Raw genomic sequence first — 12325 nt, 5'->3', positions numbered from 1 at the left:
GGAAACCCCCCCACTCCAACCGCCGAGCCCTCGGCCCGCCCCGAGCGGGACCCAGGCGGTCTCCTAAGCAGCTACGAAAAAGGGCGGGGGAAGCGCCTACGAGCCCGTTACCGCCCCGAGGCGCGACAGGAACAGGGACTCCCGCATCTCTCAGCCCCCAGGGGCCCACTGGACAACCAGCCCATACCCCCGCACCAAAAGAGGCATTGGTAGCCCGCCGTGGGACGAAACTGCCTCACCGGTGATAGGACCGGAGTCCGGCACGACAGCAAGGAAAGTGCCTCAATGGAGAACAGTCCCTCGTCCCCCTTAGGTAGGGTCCTGAGGAAGACCACCCACCGTTTGCCGGGCTACTCCTTCCCCACCGCCTGCCCCACAAAGGTCACTCACCAACGGCCCGGCGCTGAAACTCCACATGGGCTGGAAGAGCGAGGGTGGGCGGGGGGAGGAGGGCGTGGCCAGGCCGCGCGCGGGCGGGCGGGCGCACGTACGCAGCCGCTCAGCTGAAACGGGTTCTGCCCCCGTGCGCGTGACCGCCCCGCCGCCTTCCCGCGGTGGGGTCCGGGCCCTCGCGCTCTGCGGCAGCGCCCCCCAGCGGCGGAAGGCCGACGTGGCCAAGGGTGACCGGGAGGGGTTGGGGGTGGATCTCGGCACTAGGAAGAGGTCGTTGCGGGCTATGGCGACCGCCGTCTCTAGTCCGGAGGTGACTGCTGAGGGGCAGGAGCCTTTGCTGAGTCCCGGAGGAGCGGAAGAGGAGGAGGAGGAGGAGAGCAGGTAGGGGCTTCTTCTTTCCCATGCCCTTCCTGTGTAAGGCGGTGAGGCCCCTCCTAGTGCTGCGGGCTGAGGAGAGCTGCGCCTCCTAGCGCTCCCTCCTCCCGCGAGAGGGGAGGCGACAGTCCCGCCAGTCACCGGGGGAGCCACCCGTGGGCAATAAGTCTTTCTGCCCATCCGTGTGTGCTTTGCGCCGCGAGGAAAGCCTTATCTTGAGGGAAGCTGCTCGCCTCGGGAGCCGGCGGAGCGGTTAGGGAGGGAGACAGATACCGACGTCGCCTTCGCTGACTGCGCCGTGCCGGGACTCGGACGCGCGGCGGCTCTTCGGCCTGCCCCGAGCTCGGGAGCAGGGCGCGGCAGGTGCTGCCTCCGTCAGTTTAAAAAAAGCTGGCTTTGCTGAAGTGTTCCCACACTCGGGCGTTACCTTTTGGTCTAACGTGAATCCCTAAGTTCCCAAACATAGCATACACATAGCATATGCAGCAGTCCCACTGGCATGTTCCTTGGCGTGATGGGCACTAAGGTTGCAAAGTACATTTAGGAACGTCGTGTATGAGGTTGAAGTTTCATTGAACCTGGAGACTTCAATGGTGTAAGCATTTCTGAAGAGATAAACGTACAAATCACACTGAGAAATAACTATATTAGCTTTAAAATTATGTTTCTGCCCAAGTCTATGTATGATCGCCGTGGTTTAAACTGAGCATGGTGTCCTATGGTGTGACTAGGGTGTGTTGCCAAGACGGCTGACCCTAGCCATGATCACTCCCAGCTCCTTGTGCACCTGCTCAAAGGCAGAGCATGGAGAAAGTGAAAAATCCTTACCTTAGAGTAAGTGCCACTTAGCAACTAAACCATCAGTGTGTTAGAAACGTTACTCTCACACTAAATCCAGAACACAGCACTGCACCACCAACTAAGAAGAAAAATCAACTCTATCCCAGCCTAAACCAGGACAGACCTATATCAAGAATGTTTAGACACTGTTTTCAGACATGTATAGGCTAGATCTGCATCTTTTGGACAGGTTGTTTTGTTTGTTTATTTTGTTGGTTTTTTTTTTAGAATGCTTCAGGAAATGAGGAACTGAAGTGTTCTTCCTTCTGAAAAAGGGTCTCAGAAGGTGCTCATAAATTTTAGAAGAATACATTTACTGCTCACAAAGTTTGCAACTTCTGCTTTATTTTTTTTGCAGCTATTAGAATCCTTAGCAACGTCTTTTACCCTGTATAGTTATTTTCTCTTGGTAAAGGTAGACTGCCCACACCTCCTAGTCTAATCATTAGTTTGAGGTTTTTTAACTTTAAAGGCACAGTTCAGAGAAGGTGTCCAAGGTTTGATGGTTTAATAGGTACTTTTAAAAGCCTTTATGTGATATCTGTGATGCTCCAAGGTTTCTATGCAAAGAGCTTGCAGAGTTTAACATCTTTCTAGAGAAAGATCTCATTGTGTGAGGTTTGAATGCAATGGTACATGATAGCACTTACTGATTTTTTTGATTTGCCAATCTAGTATTTTTTCAGTGAAAAATTAGCTTGCTTCTAAAAGAAATTCTTTCTCTCTTGACTTGTGGTTCAAAAACAGGGATGTTGTGGAATCAGAAGAGCATTATAAGAGCAGGTGGCGATCCATCTGGGTTATGTATCTGACTATGTTTCTTAGTAGTGTAGGTGAGTAAACACATATTTTGTTCTGGAAATTAGGGGCTTTTCTACAGTTCAGCTACATAGCTCCTTTAATACTATTGAGTGTGGGGTTTTTATTTGATGTATTAAAATTGATAATTGAATAGAGATATATCAGTGTCTCAAGAATTCTTTTTGCTCTGGGGACCTTGTCTTTCCATTGGGAAGAAAAATCCCCTGCAGTTTGCTTGGCACATCAGTGTTCTTGTCATGGGAGGTTTTTTGTTTAGCTTGCATGCATCTGTAAAATAATCCTTTTAGAAACAGTTTCTCTTGTTAGGAGGAATTACTACTCCTTAAACAAGCACATAATACATAGTTTTTCAGGTAACAGACTGAAGCACAGTTTTAGATCATAATAGTCATAGGAACAGAAGAATGCATCTCCAGTAAAGTGAATTACTGAAAAACATGGCAAATAAAGTAACTTCAGTTATGTTTTCACTGCATTCCAGGTTTCTCAATTGTAATTATGTCTGTGTGGCCATATCTCCAGAAGGTTGGTAAATATGTTTCTTTTTAATAAGAACAGAAATGTCTTCTTTAGAAAGTATGTAATAGAAAACTTGGTGGTTTATTTAGGAAAAGAAATGTAGTTATAAGAGACTTTTATTTTGCCATCCCCTTGGATTGAATTATTTAATGTAAACTCTCGCAGTTAATTTCTTGAGTATAGAAAGCTGCATCGTAATCCAGAGATGTTTGGTTTTCCAACATATTTAACTGTTTTAATGGACAGTAAATCAATAGAAATCTCTTTATCTGAATGTATTTGTATTGTTAAAACATCATACACAAGGATTGTGTGCATTTTGGAATAAAAGTGGATGGTGAAGATAGAAGTTGTTCTGTAAATGTGAGGTTGCATGTAGGCCTTGATATTCTTAACAGGGAATTGCCTGTTTTCTAGATTAGTGGTTTTAGTCTCTGTTTTTTCTTTTTTTCTCCTCTTTGTTGACATAAAAGGTCACTAAAACTGTAATCTGTGCTAGGATTTTACTGCTCCTGTAATAGTAGAAAGGAATTTAAATGCCAATTTGGAAGAACATGTCTCACAGAGTCCCAGAGGTATTGTGAAAAGTGAGGCTGGTGCTAAATTTTTGGAAAAGAAAGGAAAATGCATCACCAGCCTAGTAAACCAGGACAGATTTAGGCATGTGCAGAGCAGTCTGTTTGTATTAAAGACCTCACAATGCCATGCAGGCACAGAAACTTGTTTAGTGGTAGCTGAGGTTTGACACTGCACTGCACAGTGCCATCTACCGTCAGAATTACAGTGTGGAAGTTCAGCTATTTCAGGTACTGACTCTAAAATTTCCTTATGCTTTACCCATAGAATCGGTTCATTTGTTTCTACAGATTGATCCAACAGCAGATGGGAGTTTCTTGGGCTGGATTATAGCTTCATATAGCATTGGCCAGATGGTCTCTTCTCCCCTGTTTGGGCTGTGGTCCAACTACAGGCCACGGAGGGAACCTCTCCTAGTTTCCACTGCTATCTCAGTAGCTGCTAATTGTCTTTATGCCTACGTCCATGTACCTCATTCACACAACAAATACTACATGCTGTCTGCACGTGCTCTTGTGGGATTTGGAGCAGGTAACCATAGCAAAATGTATGTTTCTGGTAATTACTAAATTCTCTGTCTTGTGTAAGATAGTTAACATGACATTTTAGTATCAGATTTACCATCATGTGAATGATAACTTGCTACTTAAAAAGCAAAGGCTCAGTCAGTGCTAGTTTATAATAAAACCGTAGTTGTGCAGCTATGTATAAATACAGGAGGGTGTGCTGGGTTTTATTCTCTTGCAAAATAAGACACCCCCCCTTAAAATAAATGTAGCTGTGTAATTTAAGAATATAACTTGATATTTACACAAACGTGTTCTTGGGTTTGTGGTTTTTAAGGAAATGTGGCTGTAGTTCGATCGTATATTTCGGGTGCCACTTCTCTTAAGGAAAGAACAAGTGCCATGGCTAATACCAGTGCCTGTCAAGCAGTTGGCTTCATATTAGGACCAGGTAAAGCCTTTCTTCTTTCCTCGCTTTTCCAATACATTTTAGGATTAAATTTGACATTGGAAGTAGGACATCCAGGCAGCTGTTCATTGAGTATTTCAAGGCACAACTTATCAGTAATACTTACTGAGTAAGTAGAATCCACTCACATATACTTCTATGTGCCAGTATAAATGAGATGTTATAGTCCAAATGAATTGTAATTGTTAGTGGCTAAGAACTAGCTGGTGGGGATTACTGACTGCAGGAAAAGCAAGTTCTAAATGCTTTCTTGTACCAGTGTTTACTAAAGAGTCTATGACAAATTGCACTTTACTACTCATGGAGAAGGCAATTTACCATTACTCAGTCAAACATTTCCACCTTTCCAAAAGGACTGAAAATTTCAGTTTGCCTCACCTGTACAAAACAGCATCCAGCAGATCTTCCCGATCTTGCAGTGACAACCACTAAAGCTTCACGTCGGCAAAACTTTTAAGACAGCACAGGTATTACAGAGCTAAGGGGGAAAAAAAGCTCAAGCGGTGTTAATTAGATCGGATGTAACCTGATCCTGAGTTACGCCCTCTGCTTCTGGGAGAAATGCCTGAGAGTTGCCTTGTGCTGTAAAGAGAGACCAGCAGTTTTGTCCTAAACAGCCTCTCCTGATTACTTGTCTTCTGTAGCTGGAGATTAAGTTTATCCAGTTAGAGCTGAAGTGCTCTGTGTGTGGTAATAATAATGACGTGAATATTTAGGGCTGAAGGTTTTTTCCTCCAGTTGGTTATCACTGGTGCCCTTGATACAGCATTAAAAGATCTACAGCAGCAAAAAAAATCTGCATTCCTTGTGTGATTTGAATGGAGTGTGAGTTTAGGTAATCCCCTTTCATAATCTGATACAGACTCTCAGTCTGGTTCCTAACAGTTGTAAGTGAATGACCTGATCTTAAAATCTTTTGTTCTGCACCAATTTCAGTGTCCTTTAAACCTGCCCGCTCTCCCTGCAAAAAAAGAAAAACACAAAGACACCCATACTTCTGCTGTCTCTAATTTGCCCTTACAGGAGGTCCTCCATGCAGGAGGGAGGAAAATCAGCTGTCTGCACATGGCCAAAAAGATTAACTCTTGATATGCAGTTCCAGTTCTTGAAGTGTCATGCTGTTGCTTATACGGTGTATTTGTGTGTAACCGAGTAGTTTGCTGTCTATTTGAGATCCCACTGTTTATTCAGAGTAGGATTCTCAAAGTGCAGAAGATGTAGAAAACTTTACTTGGCAATTAGAACAACTTTGCTTATCCAGTTTTATATGTTTATTTCTTACGTGGTAAAATATTTTCTTAATGGTTCTCAAGATTTTCTTCATGCATTTACGTTCTTAAGTTTTTCAGACATGTTTTACACTTATTGGAGAAGAAGGAATAACGTGGAAATTAATTGATCTTCAGCTGAACATGTATACAGCACCCGTCTTACTTGGAGCTCTCCTAGGAATTATTAATATTATTCTCATCTTTGCCATATTCAGGTAATTGAGTAAAAAAAGAGAAATATTCTACCCTGTTTCAGTGAGTGCCTTTTAACAAATAATATGCTGCTTATAAGGCAGAGTAATAAGCTTGAAATCTGGAACCCTAAAACTATAAGCTGTTATTTATTTGGGGGAGGGGGGACCTGCCATTTTTAATACCTTTCTTTGTCATTATGCTCATAAATTAATCATAGTGATGTTATGGCTAGATGTAAACTCTACCTAAAAAAAAGGTAGAGCTATTAGATTATTAGGTTAGCCTTGGTGTTTTTTTAACGTTGCTGGTTTCTGCCCATGTTTTTTCTCTGAAGAGAAACAGGATTAGGTTGTCTGTAGGGTTCTCATTGTCTGTGTCTTTGAGAACCTTGAGGGTGGATTTTTATACATTGCCTCATTTATGGCAGGTGTGAGATGGACATAGGTACATGGTATTCTCCCACTGGAATATTTCCTTTCTTGAATATGGTACTGTTCACTGCAGTCAATTGTAGACTGCACAGGTGGTGATTAAAGGAGCTGGGATTAATTAGAAGATTATGCCATTTGGAAATATTTTAATAAAAACTTAACAGTAAATGAAATAAATATGTGTATTAATGAAAACAACTCTAAATTTCTAGAGAGCATCGAGTGGATGACATGGGACGGCAATGCAAAAGTGTCAATTCTGAAGGAGAAGGTATCTTAAGATTTCTTGAAAATTTATCTCTGATGATAATTTTGAAGTATTCTGTTATTATATAAAAGTATTTAAAAGTATTCTAAAGACTGGTGGATTGGAAAACAGGCTACGTCTTTTTCTAACTGAAATTGCTTCATGTTCCATATTGTATCCACGTATGTCCATAGTGCTGTCTGGTGGCAAAGAAGAAATAAAACATAAACCATGTGAATCCTTACAGATTTTCACCCTGGAATTTTCTTTTCCAAGAGACAGAATCAAGTGAATATGGACATGAAAAGAGTCTCCCTTCACTTCCACTCTGCAGTCATGCTTCCCTTTTGTTCTGTATCATGCTGAGTAATGTTGTTATTGCATAGCATCGTGTTAGAAAGTGTGTGCTGTATAAGTCAGTTTGGCTGGTGAGGTTGCAGTAATCACCACATACAGTGCAACAGCTGCTCTTCAATGTATGCTCTTTTTGTACACAGTGCAAAGTCTTTTAAATGTACTGACTATCCTTTTCACTTGAAGAAAAAATGTGTGAAAGATGATCTCAAAACTCTTTTAAAATCTATGGAAGTCACCATGGATTGTATTATTTTTGTGTTTAAAAAAATTCAACTCATGGGTGTTCTGTGTATGAAAACAGTACTCTCACTTGTTAGAGGAACAAAGGCTCCGTGGTGGTGCAGGGAGTTCTTCTGTTGGTACTTTTCACCTTGTAAGAGGAACAAAAAATGTTGTGGTTTCCAGTGTTCAGATCTTGGAAGAATTTACTTATTTTGCTGTTACTTGGAACTTGTCAGTCCCACCATTACAGTGGGACAACGGATGGTATAAGTTTAGAAATAATCTTCCCTCCATTTTGATTTTAAAACCACTGTATTAGATTGTCAAAATATAACTCTAGTCACCCACCAACCTGCATGTTAAATGCTTAACAGAGCAAGGAAATCATTACACTTTTTAGAATTTGTGGTCACATTGAAAAAGCTCCCTTTGCAGTTTGGATTTTTCTTTTCTTTTGCTGCAGAAAGTGGTGCTCTAGATCAGGACACAGAAGGAGATATTGACCATGTGGCTGTGGTAGCAATCAATTTCCTTTTCTTTGTCATCTTGTTCGTGTTTGCTGTCTTTGAAACGTAAGTTTGTCTGGTTTCTCTGTTGCACTCATTTTTTTCAACCATACTCTTCAGAGTCCAAAACTGTAAGCAGTCAAATTGAGGTGTACTGACACAGAGTAGTGAGTTAAAGGTCAGTAATAACTGAAAACATATAGCATGCAGTTTGTAGACTATGAAGCATTAATGTAAAAGCTTTTGAATGGATGCAAACCCATATGCCCAACATCTTGAGTATTAAAAAAAACCCAGAAGTTTAACTTCGGCTTCCTGAAATATTCAGAGAAAACTGTCTTCAGTACCTTGTTCTATACTTTGATTTAATTTTTTGCAATTTCTTAGTATGATTCTGTGAAGCTTAGTAATGATTATTTCAGTAATAATGAAGACAATCATTTGGTATAGTTAATGCCATTATATTCTTAAGTACACTATTTTATGTAAGGGTTTTTTACCTAAAGAGATGGGTTACTCACTCCCAAATTTTCTCTGTATAAGAAAATACAGAAATATTCCCTCCTAAAACAGTGTTAAATGTCTATTTTTATACTCACAGGGCATCTTTTTCTCTTTCCCTTGCTCTTCTTGTAGCTTTAACTCCATCATCTTTTGATGGAATAGGACTAATGAGGCCTCAGAGCATGGCTGGTGTAATGCAGATGTGAATTTTATGTAGAGGATTTACCTTTAATAAATAACATGTGACAGAATTAGTTTCTAACTAGCGTGTGTTTTGTGACACGCCTGTCAGGAGCAAAGGCTTCTATACCATTTGGTACTTGAAACACTACATCTATGGAAATGGCTGTATAGAAGCTTTGTTTTTTTTATTTGATGTCATTTTGTTCTGTCCTTTTAGTATAGCCACTCCTCTGACCATGGATATGTATTGCTGGACCAGGAAAGAAGCTGTTTTTTATAATGGAATAATCCTTATCGTGGTTGGCATTGAATCAGTTATTGTTTTCATGGTGGTTAAAATTCTGGCTAAAAAGTAAGTCTTTGGAGTTCATTCCCATTTCCTTACTTGTGTCAGTTAGGTGTGAGAAGCCTTATGGCAAAGCCCAATCTGTATTACTTAAATTTTATTAATGACTTTGGGTTCATTATGTCCATGAAGTACTCAGAATTTTGTCACAGCCACGATGCTGTGGTTGTTCTTTGTTCTGTTAACATAACCCCCTTCTTGTCTGTCTTTTACTCTTGAATCACAAGAAAAATAAGGTTTAAGTTGCTACTATTTTACAGTTTTTATTGCAGATGTTTTGGATAAGCTTTGCCATTAGCACCTTGATAAATGTTAGTTTAATTAATTTGCAGTTTGATTGTTTGATAGGACTGGTGAACGTGCCATGCTCCATGGAGGCTTACTGATTGTCTTGGTTGGATTCTTTATCTTACTACCTTGGGGGAAAAAACTACCAAATATCCAGTGGCAAGGTATGATTCAAGTCACACTAAACAGTGACTGGAAGCTTTTTATTGTCTGTCTTACTTGTATGCATAACTTGTTTTGACAGAAATAAAGAATAACTCCATTCCGAGAACAACCTACACTGAAATGGTAATGCCCTTCTGGAGTTGGCAGCTTCCAGCCAACCACACAGCAGAACCTGTGGGCTGCCCCATCAGTCAGTCCTGGTGCCTGAACACTCCCATGATCTACCTGGCCCAGTACATCAGCTCTGACATACTCATTGGGTTGGGCTATCCAGTTTGTCATGTCATGTCTTACACTTTATACTCCAAAATTCTAGGACCAAAGCCTCAGGTAAGTGTGGAGCGTAACCGGTTTGTTTCATTTGCTCACCAGGACTTGCACCCTCTTCATTAGCATGAGGGATCTAGCTAGAGTTCCTTGTGTTATCAGCTAGATCACAGTACATTGCAGCTTCCAGGAGCTCCCCCAAGGAGCTTCCAGCACAAGCTTCTGGAAGAATTAGAAAGCAAGGCTTGTACTGCAGTTTATGGCAAATCTTACAGTGTGGAAATCTCAGTACCACTAAGCCTGAAGCTTATTAGTTTCACAACTGTCCTGGAGGAGTCATTTTTATAACAACCAATTACAGATTTGGAGTATCAGTACAGAATAAATGTTTCTCTTACTAAGTATGTAGTATGAAGACTACAAATGCTATCGTAACTCCAGTGATGGACACTTTACAGTGGTGAAACACATAGTAAGCTGATACTACTGCTTAAAAAGCAATTTTCTCCCCTTTTCACCACTTACCTCATTTGTCCATGTTGTATTTTGCTGTAAGAGATGAAATGCTTTGAGCCAGGATGCCTTTTGTTAGGAAGCTAGAGTATAGCTCAGTGGAGCCTTCCAGTTAATACTTGAAAGAAGCAATTGCTTCAACACTTTAAAATCCTCTAATTGGGATAATTGGTGGGAATTATTGACTAGTCAAGTAATTCCTGTATCACTAACAGGCTTTTGATCTTCTGTAGGGTACCTACATGGGATGGTTAACTTCCTCGGGAAGTGGAGCACGAATACTTGGGCCTGTTTTTGTAAGCCAAGTATACACACACCTGGGACCCCGCTGGGCATTTAGCTTAATCTGTGGAATAGTCGTGGCCTCTCTCCTACTGCTGGAGATAGTATACAAGAGACTAATTGCATTTTCTGTCAGATATGGAAGGATGCAAGAAGAAAATTGTTAAATATGTATTTAAAAAATCCCAAACAACTTACTTTTATTACTACTTTTTTAATGAGGAGTACCTAACCACTGACCTTGTTGGCTGTATGCTGAGAACTGTATGCCTGTACTTACACATTGACAGAACACACAGCGTGCTCATACCCTAATACACAATTACACCTGCTGCAACAGAGCTTTTGTAACAAATCGGCTTTTCTAGCAGCAGAGGAAGGGATGTGAACAAGTTAGACCAAGACAGTAGCACATTTGCAGTGTGTACAGTTTTAATGATGCAGCTATGCACTGGATAGAGCTGTGAAGGTCACAGGTTATGTGCACCCTTCCCAGAAAGAAGAAATATTTATCTTGATTCTATGAATCAGGATCAGTAAATTTTTAACTACAGGATTAATTGAACTGCATGCACTTTTGTATGGAAACAGCACTACTCAAATCAACCTTCTGATGTTCAGTTTGCCAGCTTCTAAGCCCTGGATAATACAAATGTATCACCTGGGAACCTGTTATATGTCAGTACATCTTCTCCAGGGGTTCAGATGGAACGTGGCAGAACTGCAGAAGAGGGTAGATGCCTCCTTCACCAGCAGTTTGTGTGGGATTTGGGTACTTCTGTTGGTTACGAGCCACTGAAATCACAGCCTGAGGGGCTGGTACTTGAACTACAGTGAACCATATGTGCAATTATTCTGCTGTTTTGCTGAATGCCTTTTTGTACCAAGAAAGCTAATGGGTACAGAGTTAAATTATGCACAGGGTTTCTTAAGTGTACTACAAGAAGGAAATGCTACGGGTGACAGTTTACACTTAGTCATTTGTGAGAATCAAAGCACTGTGCTGAGTAACCAGTCTTCATGGTAGGTAAGTAAATAAACTGGCTCCTCAGGTGTTGACTATTATTTGATGACTTACTTTTTCCTGATATATTAGTAGGAGAAACAGGTATTTACAATGTTTGAATCATTCAGTGTTTACTTTTAAAAATGAAATAATAGTTTTCCTTCATAATGGGGTCTAAACTCATCTGTATGGGTTTATCTGTTTTAGTACTAGTGGGAGAGAAAAAAGGTGTTATAACTCCAGTATGAGAGTTGTAGGTGCTGCTTAATGTACTTACTGAATTTAATATATGTAATTAAGTATTCCTATGTAATCAATTGTTCAGACATTAAAAGACTACTGAATTAAAGATTATTTTTCCAATACTGACAGAAAGGAATAGAGAACTTTTTTCTGCTACAGAATCACAAAATGTTATGAGAAAGGACTTCGCTTTTGTAAAGCATTTCACTTACATGCTAAGTCATAATAAGTACTAGATGAAGTACTGTGTTTTGGTGGGGAAGACAGACTGCAACATGAAATCATTACTGTTAAGGCAACTGAAAGTTACTTCAGGCATGAGAAACTGGTTTTACTGTACCCATATTTCTCATGTCAATTCTGGTTGGGATTGTGTGGTCTACAGCTCTGTGCTGAAAGTATGTGGATTGTAGGGGTCTGAGTAGTGTTGTTGTTCAGGGTAGCCAACTTCCAAATGAAAAGTAAAAAAATGTTTGGGTACTTGAGAGGTCCCTTCCACCCCCAAACCATTCTATGCTTCCACTTAAGGCTTTCTCCTTACCCTGTGAGGAAGTTCTAATATTTATGAATATAAACACCAGCATGGCTGTTAACACCCTTGAAACAAAAGGCTTAAAAAAGCAGCTACTGTTAGTGCTCCTTCAGTTTGTTATAAGGGCAATTTCTAATGTGCAAGACAAGGTAAAAGGATGTGAAGTTATTACAACTCCTACAAAGTAACAATCAGTTACTACAGGATGTAGTTTATTTTCTTTTCAAATGTGCTCCTGTTTTGAGTCAGCTGTAGGCCAGAGCTGGA

The 12325-nt window shown here is 40.7% G+C and overlaps 1 protein-coding gene across 5 annotated transcripts; it reads left to right on the top strand.

The window, feature by feature from the left end:
* The first annotated feature begins 2407 nt into the window (after window positions 1–2407).
* Window positions 2408–10476, top strand: MFSD8 (major facilitator superfamily domain containing 8). Of its 5 annotated transcripts, XM_054392303.1 has the most exons (11): window positions 2408–2441; window positions 2912–2955; window positions 3816–4056; window positions 4369–4482; window positions 5842–5986; window positions 6610–6668; window positions 7687–7795; window positions 8634–8768; window positions 9111–9214; window positions 9295–9545; window positions 10229–10476. In XM_054392303.1, the coding sequence occupies exons 1-11, from the start codon at window positions 2411–2413 to the stop codon at window positions 10442–10444; spliced, it is 1449 nt and encodes a 482-aa protein (XP_054248278.1). In that variant the 5' UTR covers window positions 2408–2410; the 3' UTR covers window positions 10445–10476. The 5 variants fall into 5 exon arrangements, with proteins under 5 accessions (XP_054248278.1, XP_054248279.1, XP_054248280.1 ...); XM_054392304.1 differs by lacking the exon at window positions 4369–4482; XM_054392305.1 differs by lacking the exon at window positions 5842–5986 and having other exon boundaries at window positions 6612–6668.
* The last annotated feature ends 1849 nt before the right edge of the window (window positions 10477–12325 follow it).

Source organism: Indicator indicator, chromosome 25, assembly GCF_027791375.1.
Source record: "Indicator indicator isolate 239-I01 chromosome 25, UM_Iind_1.1, whole genome shotgun sequence".
Classification (NCBI taxonomy): domain Eukaryota; kingdom Metazoa; phylum Chordata; class Aves; order Piciformes; family Indicatoridae; genus Indicator; species Indicator indicator.
The sequence above is the reverse complement of the archived record's forward strand: the minus strand, read 5'-3'. Positions and strand labels throughout refer to the sequence as shown.